This window comes from Balaenoptera acutorostrata, chromosome 12 (genome assembly GCF_949987535.1).
Source record: "Balaenoptera acutorostrata chromosome 12, mBalAcu1.1, whole genome shotgun sequence".
Lineage (NCBI taxonomy): Eukaryota > Metazoa > Chordata > Mammalia > Artiodactyla > Balaenopteridae > Balaenoptera > Balaenoptera acutorostrata.
In genome coordinates, this window is record NC_080075.1 from 75,424,979 (window position 1) to 75,443,402 (window position 18,424).

The 18,424-nt window shown below is 42.8% G+C and overlaps 1 protein-coding gene and 1 pseudogene across 6 annotated transcripts in view; both read left to right on the top strand.

Moving 5' to 3' along the window:
• ITSN2 (intersectin 2) overlaps positions 1 to 18,424 on the top strand; it is a 162,689-nt gene that overhangs the window by 132,431 nt on the left and 11,834 nt on the right. For all 6 annotated transcript variants that reach the window (XM_057557880.1, XM_057557879.1, XM_057557878.1 and 3 more), the window contains 3 exons: positions 5,145 to 5,266; positions 7,787 to 7,893; positions 9,168 to 9,351. In XM_057557880.1, the coding sequence (XP_057413863.1) occupies positions 5,145 to 5,266; positions 7,787 to 7,893; positions 9,168 to 9,351 (413 nt within the window). The remainder of the gene's footprint in view (positions 1 to 5,144; positions 5,267 to 7,786; positions 7,894 to 9,167; positions 9,352 to 18,424) is intronic.
• On the top strand, positions 14,040 to 15,635 carry LOC103003026 (importin subunit alpha-1-like; annotated as a pseudogene).

Consider the following 18,424-nt stretch of genomic DNA (forward strand, 5'->3'; position numbering starts at 1 on the left):
AATACCTTTATTTCTCCCTCTTCCATGAACAATAGTGTAATTAGAATTCTAGTTTGACAGTTATTTTTTCTCAACACTCCCTATTGTTGGGTTGAGTTGTGTACAGCCAGTCTGATTGCTGTTCCTGTATAGTTATTCTGCTCTTTCTTTCTTACTATTTCAACAAATTTTTTCTTCCTTGGTGTTTTATAGTCTAGGTATGGGTTTATTTTTATTTTTTTCCCTAATCAGGAGTCATTTTTCCTCCTGAATCTGTGGAGTTATATCTTTCATCAACTCTAGAAAATTCTCAACCATTATAATCTCAGTTATTACCTCTTCCCTTTCCTTCTGTTCTCCCCTCCTAGACTCCCATTAGATGTATGTTGGGCCTTGTCATTCCATCCTCCATATCTTTTAGCTTTCATTTTATGTTTTCCATCTTTTTGTCTTTCTGGGCTGCATTCTAAGTAATTTCTTCAGCTCTGTTTTCAGATTTACTAATTGTTTCCTCCAATGTGTTTGATCTGCTGCCTCATCTATTAATTTATTATTTCCTTGATAATATTTACTTTTTTATTTGTTTCTGTTTCAAATCTTCCTGTTGGGTTTTTAAGACTAATTAGGGTTTCAAATCCTTCATATATGTCTTGAGTTATTTTAAACATATATATTTTACATCTCCTTTTGCTCTAATCCTCAGTTTTTTATGAATGGTTGATTGTTCCTTGTTTTTTGTAATTTTTTACTTTGAACTCATCTTTAGCGAGACTTAGTTTTTCTCTGTAAATCCTGTGGAACCAAGGTTTTGAGAATGACCCTCCAGACCAGTTGTACATTTTCTTTGGCCAAGCACCCTGAAGTTCTCACCAGCCAGGGACCAATTTTTGTGTTAATTCATGAGTTGAGGAATTCTTGAACTCCACATTTATGTGAGATGCAGCCCCAGCATTTCTGTTCTTTACCCAGCAGGGACTAAATGCTTTCTTGTCATCTCACCATTCTGGCAGGAGGACTCTTTCCCTAGTCCACCCTGTAGTCTTCAGTCTCCTCTTATTAGCCAAACCCAGGCAGAAGTCAACTAAGAAAAGAGCTGACAAAAGTAGCCTTAGAGGTTGGCCTCCTTGCAGTATGGAGCAGAGCAGGGGAAAGATGAGAAATGGGTCTGGGGACAACACAGTAGTCTTCCACTCGACAAGTATTTCCTGACCTCGGTGGTCAAAACATTGCTAAGTCTGATATTATGGACTGTGTTAGACACAGTCCCTAACCTCCACTGGGAGAGAAGGACATACTAACTATATACAGAAGAACTACAATACACGTTACATTGTAGGAAGTATTAAAATATAGATGCAAAAAATAAAATAAAATATAGACGCAAGCCAGTACCATGAAAACATGAAGGAGAGGCAGTCTGGGGACGGGGATGGAAAAGGTTTCCCCAGAGTAGGATCATGTGAGCTGCACCCTGAAGAGGTAGTGAGACGGCTTCTGTGCAGAGAAGGGCCATGGACAGAGGCAACAACAGGAGTGGAAACAGCCAGGCCATGGACAGTTTGTACAGCACATCATGAGGACTGAGCCCAGGCCAGGGTGGGTAGAAGGTGGGCTGCATGGTCAGAGGCAGGCTGCCGCTGGATTACGGAGACTCCGAAGCCCTGTGCTCCCCCCGAGCTAGGACTTCATTCTGCAAAAAACAGAAGTCATTGAACATTCTGTCAGGGAAAGAACATAATAAAAAATGTAGAGGCTGGCTTGAGCTGTTCAATATAAATATAATGTAAGTCACAAATACAAGCCCATATGTAATTTAAAATTTTCCAGCAGCTACATTTTAAAAAGTAAAAAGAAACAGATGGAATTAATTTTAATAATTAGTTTTACTTAACCCAGCATTATCCAAAATATTATCATTTCAATGTGTAATCGGTATAATAACTTTTGTACTGATGCATTATTTTACATTCTGGGATGTTTCTACTGGGTCTTTGAAACCCGGTGTATATTTTACACTTACAGCTCTTCTCTATTTGGACTGGCCGTGGTTCAGGTGCTCAGTAGTCACATGTTGCTAATGGCTCCTGTATTGGACAGTGCAGGTGTAGAGGATGGCAGAGGGGTGTATTCTATCCACAAACCCTAATTCCTCAGTTCTCAGAAGATTCACTCTCCCCTCAAAACAGAGGGTTCTATGGTCAAATAAGTGTTGGGAACTCTGGGTTCACTCAAATTAAATGTTTCTTTAGAGCAGGGTTTCTCAGAGCATAGTATGCGGATGTGCCTTGTGACCCTAGCAGAGAAATGCAAAGCCAGATTCGTTTGACCTTGCAGGTCAGGAATGCCAGGAACACATTTTAGTATTTGCTGGATTGTGGGGACCAGAGAGCCTGGAGGCAGTCAGAGGCAGAAATGCAGAAGGAAACACCAGAAAGAGGAGAGTGACAAAGGCTGAGGGAGAGACTCGAGTGTTGGAAGCAGCAGCTCATTACAGGTGTCAGGGCTCTGGGCAGGTGCAGGAGGACGCCAGCTCCCAAGGGGGACTCTGCACTTGGCCATGCTCAAGGTCATCATTACCTTCACAAGAGCAGTGTCAGTGGAGTGGTGGGACAGAAACCAGAGTACCTTAAGTTGGAGAAGTGACAGAGAGAGCTGGGGGCGGGGGGAGTGAGTGTCAGACCCCTCTACTGTCAGACATTTGGCAATGAGACTAGAGACAGGTGTTTGTGGAGGGAGCAGGGTTGCAGGAAGGGTGCTTGTTTGTTTTAAATATTGTGGTAGGAGGGACACATAACCATGTTCACAGACTAGAGGGACCAGTGAAGACTGAAGATGGAAGTGTGAAGGGCAGGGAAGGGTCCTGCAGGAGGGGGCAGTTTAGGGATGCTGGCTTTAGAAGAAGTAGGGATCCCCTCACCCCCTGACACGGGAAGGAAGTACAGGGATGAGTGAGTAAGAAGATGGGGCTGGAAGTAGAAGGGGCATCGTGCCTTTATTTTTTTTCCCCTTATGTCAGAGGTGAGAGCATCTGAAAGTGGGGGTAGGGGTCAGGTTGGAAACTTGGAGAATAAAAATTTAAGAACCATTGTAATGAAATGCAAAGGTGTCAGCTAGCGGAGTACAAGGATTGTCCCACATTCATCCTGATGAAGCTAATGTCATGTACGTCCCAGCCTTAGAAACGATAAACTACCTGAGACTTTTCCTATTATCCTAAGATACTGAATAGATAGGCCAATGCTTGTGGGTTTTAACATCAATCATTGATTCCCAAAGTGTGATATCCTGGTGGTGCACAACACAATGGCCCACAAAATAGTGCCCAGGAGGACTCGATTTATTTTAATGGTTATATGTTTATGGTAGTGACTATTAGAAGAAACATAACACATCAAACCCATGATTTCCTAGACATTTAGCTCAAACATGAACAAAAATATTACATAAATAATAGTAGAGATAGTATGTGGATGTGGCAGAATGTGAAGGACCGAGATTTGTAAACCACTAGCAAAGTGGTAGGGCAACCTTAGAAGCTGTTACGATTGCTCCACCAGCGTCAGCTGGGTGGCGACGTGATCAGCAACATTCCCCGTCAGGCGTCGGCCTTGGCGTCCAGCCTCCTGGCTGCACACAGCCGGGTCAGGCAGGGACCTGTGTTAGCCTTGCTCGTCCCCAGCTCTCGCTCATTCCTGCACGTCTCCTTGGCGGAACAGGATGGAACACAGTCCCCTGAAAAGCTGGATAAGTCTGAACATGAGTGGCACTGCGATTTCATCTTGGTAGCGCCAAACGTGACTTTTGCCTTATTCAATTGTTGTTTGACTGTGGGAGTAATTTTTTTTAAAGCTGTCGGCAGCATGTGCAGAAAATAGAACAGCTGTCTTCGTGAGGACTCTCTGAAAGCCCAAATCTATACAAAATACATAAAAAATCAAAAACAGAAAGAGAACCCCCCCTTAAAAGGCTGGTCTGATCCTGGCGTTTTCCGCCTCTGTGGCTCTGTGCCTTTGTCCCCATGCAGGGCGTCTGCCTCGGTCTGAACACTGCGGGCTGCGGAGTTTCCGCAGGGCCGGCCCTGCTCCTGCTTCCTCCACTCCCCAGACCTTCGTGTTGCCTCCCGTCTCTCCCGCTTTGGACGTGCACTGCTACCGCCTCACGTTGTCCCTTGCTGGGCACCTACCTGCTTTTTCTTTTTGCCTGAGGAGGGGCTTTCTGAGGCCTTTCCCCTCCCACTGGGCGTAAGGCAGACCCTCAGCTTCTTACTGAATGACTCTGGGTTAACGTCACTTCCCAGCACGACAGTGAGCTCAGCTCCCATGTGCCTGCACATTGATCGGAAGTGACTATGGTACTTCTCACTCTGATGCCATGCGCGATGGCCAGGGACTGCCCTCAAAGCCCCCGTGGCTGCAGTGTACCCCAAACCACCAGTTCTTTGTTCCAGTGGGTTAAGACAGTGCTCTTGCTGGGAACTGCTGGGCCCTGGAGACTTTAGTTTTCCTAACTGAGCACTTAACTTTGAGAAATCTAGAGAAATGTTTCTCAAACATTTTTTAAACAGTGGCTCACAGTAAGAAATACATTTTACATCCTCAAATACATACCTAACTAAAAATTTTCACAGGACAATACTTACAGATCCTGTGCACGTGGTAGTTTCTAGTTATTTATTTTGGTTTGTTTTTGTTTAAAAAAATCGATAGACTGGCCCACCAATAGCTCATGACCTGCAGTTTGGAAAACACTGGTCTCCAGCATTTGGTTCACTTAATCATTACAATACTTTGAAAATGTCTCAAGATGGTGAGAATAGCGTGGATTCTTCACAAGGCTCTGCACAGTTCTGGTTTCTTTGAGGCCATTTCTGAAAATCCTTCATTCTGTCATTACTTATTTGGAAAAGAAATTGGGACCACACCGAGCATCGCAGGCGTTGCAACTAGTTAAGGTGTTGCTAATTTGCAGCTCTGGAGCTCTGGAGTGGCCGGTGGTTAATCCCGCTTCCGCAGGTGTGCGCTGTTCGCCCGAGTCCCAGGGCCCTTTGGCAGGCCGTGTGGTTCTTTCCCAGCAGCATTTGCAAACCCCGTGTATCTGATGATTCATGTCTGTTTTCTCCAAAGAAGATAAAATATATTTTGAAACTCTACCCTGCTTTTCCACAGGGTGTGCAGATCTCCAAACCCTGGACACCATGCAGCCAGTGGAGAGGAAAAGGCAGGGCTACATTCATGAGCTGATTGAGACTGAGGAGCGGTACGTGAATGACCTGCAGCTCGTCGTGGAGGTGAGTGAGGGGCGCCGCGGGCTCTGCCGGCTCCTTAGGCGGTGGGGCCTCGTAGCGAGGTACCACCTTTGGCGAGGGAATTCTCAAGCAGTGATGGGAGCGCTCACACCCTCAAAATGCTTCCTCTGACCCTTGGAGAGGCCTTGAGGATCTGAAGTCAGCTCTTTCTCCAGATTAGGTAATTCAGAGTGAAGAGAGAGAGAAAAGGCACTCAGTGCCTCAGTCGGATGTGGTAGAGGCCCCATCAGGAAAGACCAGGGTACGGAGTAGGTGGGAAGGCTCTACAGCAAATGTATCTGCCTCAGGCTTTTCTCTGACGATGTCTGCACTGCTCTTCTGGCACCTGACGCTTTCATAAAGTTTAATTATTTGCAGAGGAATTGTGAGGCAGTGGGAGTGTTCACCTAACCTTTATATCAGTTTGGAAAACCAAACAGCGTACTGTAAAATAGGTCCCAAATCTCATATATTTACTGTGTTTGTGACTATTAATGTTGCCAGTGACCCCTAAGCAGACAACGGCCGTTAGAGTGGCACTTTTAAATGATTCGCGTTTGAGCAAACAAAGATTTTATACTTTTATTATGCTTTTGTTTCCATGGCTTTCAGTTCCCACGAAATGTGTCAGGGCCCTCAGATGAGACCAGTTTAAAAAAAAAACACTTAAAGAACAGGTGTCCCCACTCAGGCCCAACAGGTGCACTGTTTACGTGGCCGTGACCTCGAGAGCACACGGTGCAGAAGCTGAGTCCTGCATCTGCCCCAGCAAGGCCTGCCCCCGATTCGTTCTCTCCCCTGAATTCGGGCTGGGATCTCAGACATGGCACACTCGTTCCTCTCAGACGTTCACTGTCCTGCAGGTCTCGGTTGATAACGTCTTTCTTCCCCCAGCCTGTGAGCTCCTGAGGGCAGAGACTGTGTGTCCTTCGTCCTACACCCCAAACGTAGCCTGGCCCTTTACAGGCCTTCCCAACAGGACTGAATTTATGTGTGGCCAGGTGTGTTTATGTCTGCACTTCCCTCACCAGGATGGATGGCCTGGAAGAAAAGCCCATCTTTTTGATTAACCCCTACGAGTGTCAGCCCTGCTGCTGGTCCGATTCCAGTCCTAAGGGGTTGTAATGGGTGTGGAGAACCGCTCTGACTAGCACAGAAGGTGAACGGGGGCCAGGTGCTCTCCCCGTCTCAGGCCGGCCTCTTAACCACTTGGGCTTGGTTCTTCTCACTCTGTGCACCTCACAAGACGCTCTGAGGGGTGAGGCATCATGTTGGGGTCAGGGGGTTAGGGTAAAAAGCACTGCCCACAGGCAAGGGCTTCTCATTACCGTTCCCATGGAGGGCCCCATGGAGGTCCCCAGAGGACCCAGCCACCTCATCCTCCTCTGCTTACCTCACTGAGGCTGGCACAAAGCAGGTAAGCAGAACGAATAAACAGTAACATAAATTAATCAGCGAATGAAAGAACAGACAATCAGATGCTTTCCCTGGCCTTCAAGAGCAACCTCAGAGCAGATCGACCTAGTTTCCAGGGCTCTCCCTCATAGGAGTGTCCAGACATCTTCAGTCTGATTCTGGAACCGTAGAGGCACTTTTATCTGAGTTCTTTGAATCCAGGTTCAACTCAATGCAGTAAACATTAATTTAGAACAGTTTCAATGGAGGGTAACGTCATGTGTATTTTGGAGAGATTTCACGTGAGAAGAGTTGTCTCAGATGACTTCACCATTTCCGTAAGGCTTTTAAAGTCATTCCCTAGTTGTTCAGTGGAAACTTGAACTTAGAATCAAAAAGTTGTTTTAGTTCTGGCTCCTCCACATTCTAGCTTTGTGACCTTGAACAAATTACTCTCTCAGCTTTTATTTCTTCGTGGGTCAATTGGGAATAATAATACCTGAGTCAGCATGACCTACATCATCTATGAAGTTAATTGAGAAACCCACACACACACGTGTGCATGTACACCCACACGTGTGCATGTACACCCACACCAGCATATGCATGTATGTGCATATCAGAGCTTTGTGAAACCTTAAGTGCTATGGATTACCAAAGTGTTATCATTTAACCTCTGAAATCCACATGTGCTTGGTGGCCAGTCTTGAGGATAGGAGAAGGCATGACTCTTTCTTCTGGTGCACTTCTCACCAACTGCCTCCAGACCCCTGAGGTGCTCTGCCTGACCACGGTCATGCTCCCTCAGTGCTGAAGGCTCTTCCAGTGTGTGGGTGCTTTATGCCCATGGTTTATTTAGCCTGTTTAACACCCTGAGGAGGTAGGTATGAGAATCTCCTCCTCTTGATGAGACTGCTGGATTCAGTCCTTAGAATCAGCCCTGATAGGAGACGAAAGAGCAAAAAGTAGGGAAATTTTGCAATTTAAAATTTAACAGTCACAATATGTTTATTTAAAAGTGCCATGATCTTCCTAGTTTTAGTGTATGAAGATAATGTTTTATTTAGACCACACAGGCTGTGTGTACTGCACTTAAGCTGACTTCTTTCCCTTGTGTTCTGAATTTAGGTTTTTCAGAAACGAATGGCAGAACCAGGTTTTCTCACTGAAGGAGAAATGGCCTTGATCTTTGTGAACTGGAAGGAGCTCATCATGTCTAACACGAAGCTGCTGAAGTGAGTCGTGAGCATCTCCTGTCGTTGCAGTGGATGCCCCCAGCCCCAGGGCTGAGACTCACACCTAACTCTCTGCAGCCAGGGCTGCTTAGCAAAGAACTTTCACTGTTTTCTGTTCCCTCGGGCTTTTTTTTTAATATATATAAATTTATTTATTTTATTTTTGGCTGCGTTGGGTCTTCGTTGCTGTATGCGGGCTTTCTCTAGTTGTGGTGAGCAGGGACTACTCTTCATTGCGGTGTGCAGGCTTCTCATTTCAGTGGCTTCTGCTGCAGAGCCTGGGCTCTCGGTGCACGGGCTTCAGTAGTTGCAGCGCACGGGCTTAATAGTTGTGGCTCGCGGGCTCTAGAACACAGGCTCAGTAGTTGTGGCGCATGGGCTTAGTTGCTCCACAGCATGTGGGATCTTCCCAGACTAGGGCCCGAACCCATGTCCCCTGCACTGGCAGGTGGATTCTTAACCACTGCGCCACCAGGGAAGTCCCTGCCTCAGGCTTTTAATTTTATTATCATTTTATGAAATGCTCTCTAACTCTGAAATGCATAATTATTGAAGTAAAGAAATATAACAAAGAAAATATTTGATTAAGCAAAGGAAAACTTAAATCATTAAACAAACAATATGTCAACATATGGTTCCAAAATATACTTGACTCTGCATCAGACAGAGTCAGGAGAGAAGCTGCAGCTCATGGCCTAGACATAACTGGCTGGTCTGGCACTCTCCTAAGTCCAGAGTGAAATTCCATTCCCTTCGGTGATTTTCTGTCCCTTATGCCCATGAGGACAGGCTTCTGTGGGGAGGCATGAGCAGTCCCAGCACTTGCTGCCTCTCCGCCCTCCTTGGGGCTCAGCATCTCTCCGGGAACGATGCCGCCTCCACACCTGGCCTCTGTGGGCACCTGCTCCCCTTTTTCCCTTACAGAGGGTGGAAATTTCTTTCTTCTTGCTTCAGCTGAAAACAAGTTAGAAAATTTTCAAAAGAAACTTTGCTAAGAAATTAAGCTGAATCCAAAACAATTCCAAAGACCTAGGAACACCCAAGTGCGCAGACTTCATTTTCTTCTTCTTCTTTCTAGCAGCTCACCCAGGTTGGCTGGGCAGGCAGGGCTTTAGGCCCTCGCTGCCTCCTCCTCCTGACTTTTCCCTCATGGTGCCAGAGATTTTTAGGTAACTCACTGGTTGTCATTACCATTAGTCTCGCAAGGTATTCATCCTTCATTTGCAAAGCACATTCAGTTAGAAATGGGAAGTGAGAGTGTGTGTTGGTTGCAGGGCCTTGCGAGTACGGAAGAAGACTGGGGGTGAGAAGATGCCCGTGCAGATGATTGGGGACATCCTGGCAGCTGAGCTGTCCCACATGCAGGCTTACATCCGGTTCTGCAGCTGTCAGCTGAATGGAGCAGCTCTGTTACAGCAGAAGACAGATGAACACACAGACTTCAAAGAATTTTTAAAGGTAACTCCATTCTGGTAATGTAGGCAGGCCAGCCTTGTTCTGAGCCAGGAGGCAGGGGGGTATGGCGGCATGGTGGGGAATCTCAGCAGTGGAAAAGGCCATCTCCATCACCTTCCAAAGGAAACACAAATATGGCAAAGAATTTTCTGATTGCTTTGAGTTGCCTTTCATGTTGAATTGATTTTTCTTGGCACTGGGACCATGACTTTGCCCATCTTAAATAGCAGAGTGTTTTTTTAAGCCTACTTACATAAATCAGCTACTTTATACTCCAAAAAGTCCAGAATGTCACTTTCTTAATTTTGTAAACTGTATTTATTTTATACCCATCTTATTCCAGAAGGAGTATAAAATAGCTTACTTAAACATATAAAATGCAACAAGATAAAATAAAATTTAAAATAAGTGGATGGGGAGTTCCCTGGTGGTCCAGTGGTTAGGATTTGGTGCTTTCACTGCCGTGGCCCGGGTTCAATCCCTGATCGGGGAACAGAGATCCCACAAGCTGCATGGTGCGGCCAAAAAAAAAAGTGTATGAATAAAATGGGACAAAAGGAAATGAGAGTAGGAAAAAAAATGGTGACACCAGGAATTAGGATAACAAATAAAAAGCGCATCTGTGATCCTATACATATACAAGAAGTGTACGCAGCTGTCATAAAACCTTCCAGAAACCAATGAGAAGACAGAAAACAATTGGTTCCATGATGCCATGGTCATAAATTAAAAACAAGCAGCTGGTAAGGAGAAGTAATGCTAGAACTGTACTCAGAAAGTACACTATGTATATATTCACTGTATATAATATAATGAGTCGGCAACAACCTTAGAGTGATACAGCAATGAGCTTCATATGTCTGGTTATATCATAATAGAAAATCACATTTTGATAAGTCATTTTTATTGATGCTGTTCAGTAATAGAAACTATTACTACACGTGTTAAAATGGTGAGGGAAATGAAAGAAAAATCTGTTTTCTTGGGTTTTTCTGCATTTTTTTTTGCTGTTGTTGTGAAGTGCTTCATAGTGGGATATATTATACAGCCCCAGTAGTACTTTATGGGAAAATGCATAATTTTAATATTTTTATTATCAGAAAAGAATGGAAAAATAAGCATAAAATATAAGATATATAGGCAAAGGATAAAATTCTAAGAGGAAAATAGAGGAAGTAATAAAGATAAAAGCACAAATGATATCAGTCTGTCTGCAAACAGGTACAGTGAAAAGAACTGATAAAATATAACTCCGCTAAATCTAATAGAAAAAGAGAAAAAAAACCACAAGTAAAAACAAGAATAGAGGGCTTCCCTGGTGGCGCAGTGGTTGAGAGTCTGCCTGCTAATGCAGGGGATGCGGGTTCGAGCCCTGGTCTGGGAGGATCCCACATGCCGCGGAGCGGCTGGGCCCGTGAGCCACGGCTGCTGAGCCTGCGCTTCTGGAGCCTGTGCCCCGCGACGGGAGGGGCCGCGATAGTGAAAGGCCCACGCACCGCGATGAAGAGCGGTCCCCGCACCGCGATGAAGAGTGGCCCCCACTTGCCGCAACTGGAGAAAGCCCTCGCACGAACCAAAGACCCAGCACAGCCAAAAATAAATAAATAAATAAATAAATAAATAAATAAATAAATAAATAAAATTTAAAAAAAAAAAAAAAAAACAAGAATAGATACAAAGTTATTTCTTAAAAGTGTATGTAATTCAAAATATATGCTAATAAATCTGAAAACATTAACAAAACTTATAGTTTTCTATTAAAGTTTGAAAACTGGTTCAATAAGTATAGAAAATCTAGAGAGAGTCAGGCTCGTGCCATCTTGCCCCCACCGTCCGCGCCCAGCCACCCTTTCCCTTTAGACACTCTCAGGCCCCCACCCGCCCCTTTCCAAGCATGTCCCGGGCCACCACCGCAGAAACCGCACCAACTCTACCCACACATTCTCTATGCGGGACATGCAGCCAAGTCTACAAGTATTCTTAGAGCAGAGATGAGCTATCTGGAATAAAGCCAGCAAGTGACCTGTCCATTTAAGCCACAGATGAATAATACTGCAGCCAGCCCAATGTCTACTGCCACTCCAAGTAGTGGAAGAAGTACAGGGAAGTCTATAAGCTTTGCAGCAGAATTGCAGAGTATGATGTTTTTGCTTACAGATTAAAGACTTGAACATAGACCTGAAACCATAAAACTCCTTTAAGAAAACATAGGTGGTTTTTTCTAGGTGATTCTAGGAGGCCTCTTCATGAAACAGCATTTTTGGTGGAAGATGTAGTATACACACAGTTAATTAACCTCCTGTGTGGCTGACAGGGTCTTGGTGCTCTGGCCTGGTGTCAGGCCTGAGCCTCCAAGGTGGGAGAGCCGAGTTCAGGACATTGTACCACCAAAGACCTCTCAGCCCCATGTAATATCAATTGGCAAGAGCTCTCCCAAAGATCTTCGTCTCAACGCTAAGACCCAGCTCCACTCAACAGCCAGCAAGCTCCAGTGCTGGATGCCCCATGCCAAACAACTAGCAAGACAGGAACACAAACCCCACCCATTAGCAGAGAGGCTGCCTAAAATCATTCTAAGTTCACAGACACCGCAAAACACACTGCCACATGCAGCCCCACCCACCAGAAAGACAAGATTCAGGCCCACCCACCAGAACACAGGCACCAGTCCCCTCCATCAGGAAGCCTACACAAGCCACTGACCCAACCTCACCCACTGGGGGCAGACACCAAAAACAACAGGAACAACGAACCTGCAGCCCGTGAAAAGGAGACCCTAAAGGGGTCATAAGTTACACAAAATAAGAAGCCAGAGAAATATGCAGCAGATGAAGGAGCAAGGTAAAAACCCACCAGACCAAACAAATGAAGAGGAAATAGTCCACCTGATAAAGAATTCAGGGTAATGATAATAAAGATGATCCAAAATCTTGGAAATAGAATGGAGAAAATACAAGAAACGTTTAACAAGGACCTAGGAGAACTAAAGAGCAAACAAACAATGATGAACAACACAATAAGTGAAATTAAAAATTCTCTAGACGGAATCAGTAGCTGAATAACTGAGGCAGAAGAACGGATAAGGGACCTGGAAGATAAAATAGTGGAAATAACTACCGCAGAGCAGAATAAAGAAAAAAGAATGAAAAGAATTGAGGACAGTCTCAGAGACCTCTGGGACAACATTAAACGCACCAACATTCAAATTATAGGGGTCCCAGAAGAAGAGGAGAAAAAGAAAGAGTCTGAGAAAATATTTGAAGAGATTATAGTCAAAAACTTCCCTAACATGGGAAAGGAAATAGTCAAGTCCAGGAAGCGCAGAGAGTCCCATACAGGATAAGTCCAAGGAGAAACATGCCAAGACACATATTAATCAAACTATCAAAACTTAAATACAAAGAAAAAATATTAAAAGCAGCAAGGGAAAAGCAACAAATAACATACAAGGGAATCCCCATAAGGTTAACAGCTGATCTTTCAGCAGAAACTCTGCAAGCCAGAAGGGAGTGGCAGGACATATTTAAAGTGATGAAAGGGAAAAACCTACAACCAAGATTACTCTACCCAGTAAGGATCTCATTCAGATTCGACGGAGAAATTAAAACCTTTACAAACAAGCAAAAGTTAAGAGAATTAGGCACCACCAAACCAGATTTACAACAAATGCTAAAGGAACTTCTCTAGGGAGGAAACACAAGAGAAGGAAAAGACCTCCAAAAACAAACCCAAAACAATTAAGAAAATGGTAATAGGAACATACATATCGATAATGATGTTAAATGTAAATGGATTAAATGCTCCAACCAAAAGACGTAGACTGGCTGAATGGATACAAAAACAAGACCCATATATATGCTGTCTACAAGAGACCCACTTCAGACCTAGGGATGCATACAGACTGAAAGTGATGGGATGGAAAAAGATATTCCATGCAAATGGAAATCAAAAGAAAGCTGGAGTAGCAATACTCATATCAGATAAAATAGACTTTAAAATAAAAACTATATTACAAGAGACAAAGAAGGACACTACATAATGATCAAGGGATCAATCCAAGAAGAAGATATAACAATTGTAAATATTTATGCACCCAACACAGGAGCACCTCAATACATAAGGCAAATACTAACAGCCATAAAAGGGGAAATTGACAGCAACACAATCATAGTAGGGGACTTTAACACCCCACTTTCACCAATGGACAGATCATCCAAAATGAAAATAAATAAGGAAACACAAAGTTTAAATGGCACATTAGACAAGATGGACTTAATTGATATTTATAGGACATTCCATCCCAAAACAACAGAATACACTTTCTTCTCAAGTGCTCATGGAACATTCTCCAGGATAGATCATATCTTGGGTCACAAATCAAGCCTTGGTAAATTTAAGAAAATTGAAATTGTATCAAGTATCTTTCCCAACCACAACGCTATGAGACTAGATATCAATTACAGGAAAAAAAAACTGTAAAAAAGACAAACACATGGAGGCTAAACAATACACTACTAAATAACCAAGAGATCACTGAAGAAATCAAAGAGGAAATCAAAAACTACCTAGAGATACCGTCCTCAGGCTGACCGTGGTGGACATTTTGAGGGCAGCTGATCCTCAGCCTGTGTGCCCCACACCACTTCCTGTGGAAGCTTGAGCCAGCTGTGTAGCTTTCTCCTTTTGTCTCATAACCATGTCCACCAATGAGAATGCTAATTCACCAGCTGCCTGCCTTAACAGATTCAGGAACAAGGGGAAAGACAGTACAGAAATGAGGCAGCACTGCATAGAGGTTAATGTGGAGTTCCAGAAAGCTAAGAAGGATGACCAGATGCTGAAAAGGAGAAATGTCAGCTCTTTTCCAGATGATGCTGCTTCTCCACTGCAGGAGAACCACAACAACCAGGGCGCTGTAAATTGGTCTGTTGATGACATTGTCAAAGGCATAAATAGCAACCATTTGGAAAGCCAGCTCCAAGCTACTCAAGCTGCTAGGAAACTGCTTTCTAGGGAAAAACAGCCCCCAATAGACAGCATAATCTGGGCTGGTTTGATTCCAAAACTGTGTCCTTCTTGGGCAGAACTGACTGTAGTCCCATTCAGTTTGAATCTGCTTGGGCCCTCACTAACATTGCTTCCGGGACATCAAAACAGACCAAGGCTGTGGTAGATGGAGGTGCTATCCCAGCATTCATTTCTCTGTTGGCATCTCCCCATGCTCACATCAGTGAACAAGCTGTATGGGCTCTAGGAAACATTGCAGGTGATGGCTCAGTTTTCCGAGACTTGGTTATTAAGTATGGTGCAGTTGACCCGCTCTTGGCACTTTTGGCGGTTCCTGATACATCATCTTTAGCATGTGGTTACTTACGTAATCTTACCTGGACACTTTCAAATCTTTGTCACAACAAGAATCCCGCACCCCCCCCTTAGACGCTGTTGAGCAAATTCTTCCTACTTTAGTTCGTCTCCTGCATCACGATGATCCAGAAGTTTTAGCTGATACCTGCTGGGCTATTTCCTACCTTACCAATGGTCCAAATGAATGGATTGAAATGGTTGTGAAAACTGGGGTTGTACCCCAACTTGTGAAGCTTTTAGGAGCTACTGAATTGCTAATTGTGATTCCCATGCTAAGAGCCATAGGGAATATTGTCACTGGGACAGATGAACAGACTCAGGTTGTAATGGATGCAGGAGCACTTGCCATCTTTCCCAGCCTGCTAACAAACTCCAAAACTAATATTCAGAAGGAAGCTACGTGGACAATGTCAAACATCACGGCTGCCCGCCAGGACAAGATATAACAAGTCGTAAATCATGGATTAGTCCCATTCCTTGTTGGCGTTCTCTCTAAGACAGACTTTAAGACACAAAAGGAAGCTGTATGGGCTGTGACCCACTATACAAGTGGCGGAACAGTTGAGCAGATCGTATACCTTGTTCATTGTGGCATAATAGAACCATTGATGAACCTCCTAACTGCAAAAGACACCAAAATTATTCTGGTTATTCTGGCTGCCATTTCAGATATCTTTCAGGCTGCTGAGAAACTAGGTGAAACTGAGAAACTTAGTATAATGATTGAAGAATGTGGAGGTTTGGACAAAATTGAAGCTGTACAAAACCATGAAAATGAGTCTGTGTACAAAGCTTCATTAAACTTGATTGAGAAGTATTTCTCTGTGGAAGAAGAGGAAGATCAAAATGTTGTGCTGGAAACTACCTCTGAAGGGTATACATTCCAAGTTCAGGATGGCACTGCTGGGGCCTTCAGCTTTTAGATTGTACCTCTGAGGCATAAAGTTGTTTGTTGTATACTATGTTTGGTAGAAGTTTGTCTTACTGTTTCTCTACTAAGAACTCTTTTTACGTGTGGTTTGTTATTGTAGCACTTTTTACAAAGAAACTATACTTGAACAGTTCTAAACTGTACATACTGTATGAAGCTTCTCCTCTCAATGGGCTTCTTATTTCTATGTGGAATTTCATACCTTGCAGTGTCCTGTAAATAAAGATTAAATTCCACCTTTTTCTTTACTTCAAAAAAAAATTACCTAGAAACAAGTGACAGTGAAAACTCGATGACCCAAAACCTATGGGATGCAGCAAAAGCAGTTCTAAGAGGGAAGTTTATAGCAATCCTACCTCAAGAGAAAAGAAAAATCTCAAATAAACCACCTAACCTTACACCTAAAGCAATTAGAGAAAAGAAGAACAACAACAAAAACCCCAAAGTTAGCAGAAGAAATCATAAAGCTCAGATCAGAAATCAATGAAAAAGAAATGAAGGAAACAGTAGCAAATATCAATAAAACTAAAAGCTAGTTCTTTGGGAAGATAAACAAAATTGATAAACCATTAGCCAGACTCATCAAGAAAAAAAGGGAGAAGACTCAACAGAATTAGAAGTGAAAAAGAAGTAACAACTGACACTGCAGAAATACAATGGATCATGAAAGATTACTACAAGCAACTATATGCCAATAAAATGGACAACCTGGAAGAAATGGACAAATTCTTAGAAAAGCACAACCTTCCGAGACTGAACCAGGAAGAAATAGAAAATATAAACAGACCAATCACAAGCACTGAAATTGAAACTGTGATTAAAAATATTCCAACAAACAAAAAGCCCAGGACCAGATGGCTTCACAGGTGAATTCTATCAAACATTTAGAGAAGGGCTAACACCTATCCTTCTCAAACTCTTCCAAAATATAGCAGAGGGAGGAACACTCCCAAATTCATTCTATGAGGCCACCATCACCCTGATACCAAAACCAGACAGAGATGTCACACACACACACAAAAAAACTACAGGCCAATATCACTGATGAACATAGATGCAAAATTCCTCAACAAAATACTAGCAAACAGAATCCAACAGCACATTAAAAGGATCATACACCATGATCAAGTGGGGTTTATCCCAGGAATGCAAGGATTCTTCAGTATATGCCAATCAGTCATTGTGATACATCATATTCACAAATTGAAGGATAAAAACCATATGGTAATCTCAATAGATGCAGAAAAGCTTTTGACAAAATTCAACACCCATTTATGATAAAAATTCTCCAGAAAGTAGGCATAGAGGCAACCTACCTCAACATAATAAAAGCCATATATGACAGACCCACAGCCAACATTGTTCTCAATGATGAAAAACTGAAACCATTTCCTCTAAGATCAGGAACAAGACAAGGATGTCCACTCTCATCACTATTATTCAACATAGTTTTGGAAGTTTTAGCCACAGCAATCAGAGAAGAAAAAGAAATAAAAGGAATCCAAATTGGAAAAGAAGAAGTAAAGCTGTCACTGTTTGCAGATGACATGATACTATACATAGAGAATCCTAAAGATTCTACCAGAAAACTACTAGAGCTAATCAATGAATCTGGTAAAGTAGCAGGATACAAAATTAATGCACAGAAATCTCTTGCATTCCTATACACTAATGATGAAAAATCTGAAAGAGAAATTAAGGAAACACTCCCATTTACCATTGCAACAAAAAGAGTAAAATACCTAGGAATAAACCTACCTAGGGAGACAAAAGACCTGTATGCAGAAAACTATAAGACACTGATGAAAGAAATTAAAGATGATACCAACAGATGGAGAGATATACCATGTTCTTGGATTGGAAGAATCAATATTGTGAAAATGACTGTACTACCCAAAGCAATCTACAGATTCAGTGCAATCCCTATCAAATTACCAATGCCATTTTTCACAGAACTAGAACAAAAAATTTCACGATTTGTATGGAAACACAAAAGACCCCGAATAGTCAAAGCAATCTTGAGAAAGAAAAACGGAGCTGGAGGAATCAGGTTCTCTGACTTCAGACTATACTACAAAGCTACAGTAATCAAGACAGTATGGTACTGGCACAAAAACAGAAATATAGATTAATGGAACAGGATAGAAAGCCCAGAGATAAACCCACACACATATGGTCACCTTATCTTTGATAAAGGAGGCAGGAATATACAGTGGAGAAAAGACAGCCTCTTCAATAAGTGGTGCTGGAAAAACTGGACAGCTCCATGTAAAAGAATGAAATTAGAACACTTCCTAACATCATACACAAAAATAAACTCAAAATGGATTAAAGACCTAAGTGTAAGGCTAAACACTATAAAACTCTTAGAGGAAAACATAGGCAGAGCACTCTATGACATAAATCACAGCAAGATCCTTTTTGACCCGCCTCCTAGAGAAATGGAAATAAAAATAAACAAATGGGACCTAATTAAATTTAAAATCTTTTGCACAGCAAAGGAAACCACAAAGAAGACGAAAACACAACCCTCAGAATGGGAGAAAACATTTGCAAACGAAGCAACTGACAAAAGATTAATCTCCAAAATTTACAAGCAGCTCATGGAGCTCAATATCAAAAAAACAAACAACCCAATCCAAAAACGGGCAGAAGACCTAAATAGACATTTCTCCAAAGAAGATATACAGATTGCCAACAAACACATGAAAGGATGCTCAACATCACTAATCATTAGAGAAATGCAAATCAAAACTACAATGAGATATCACCTCACACCGG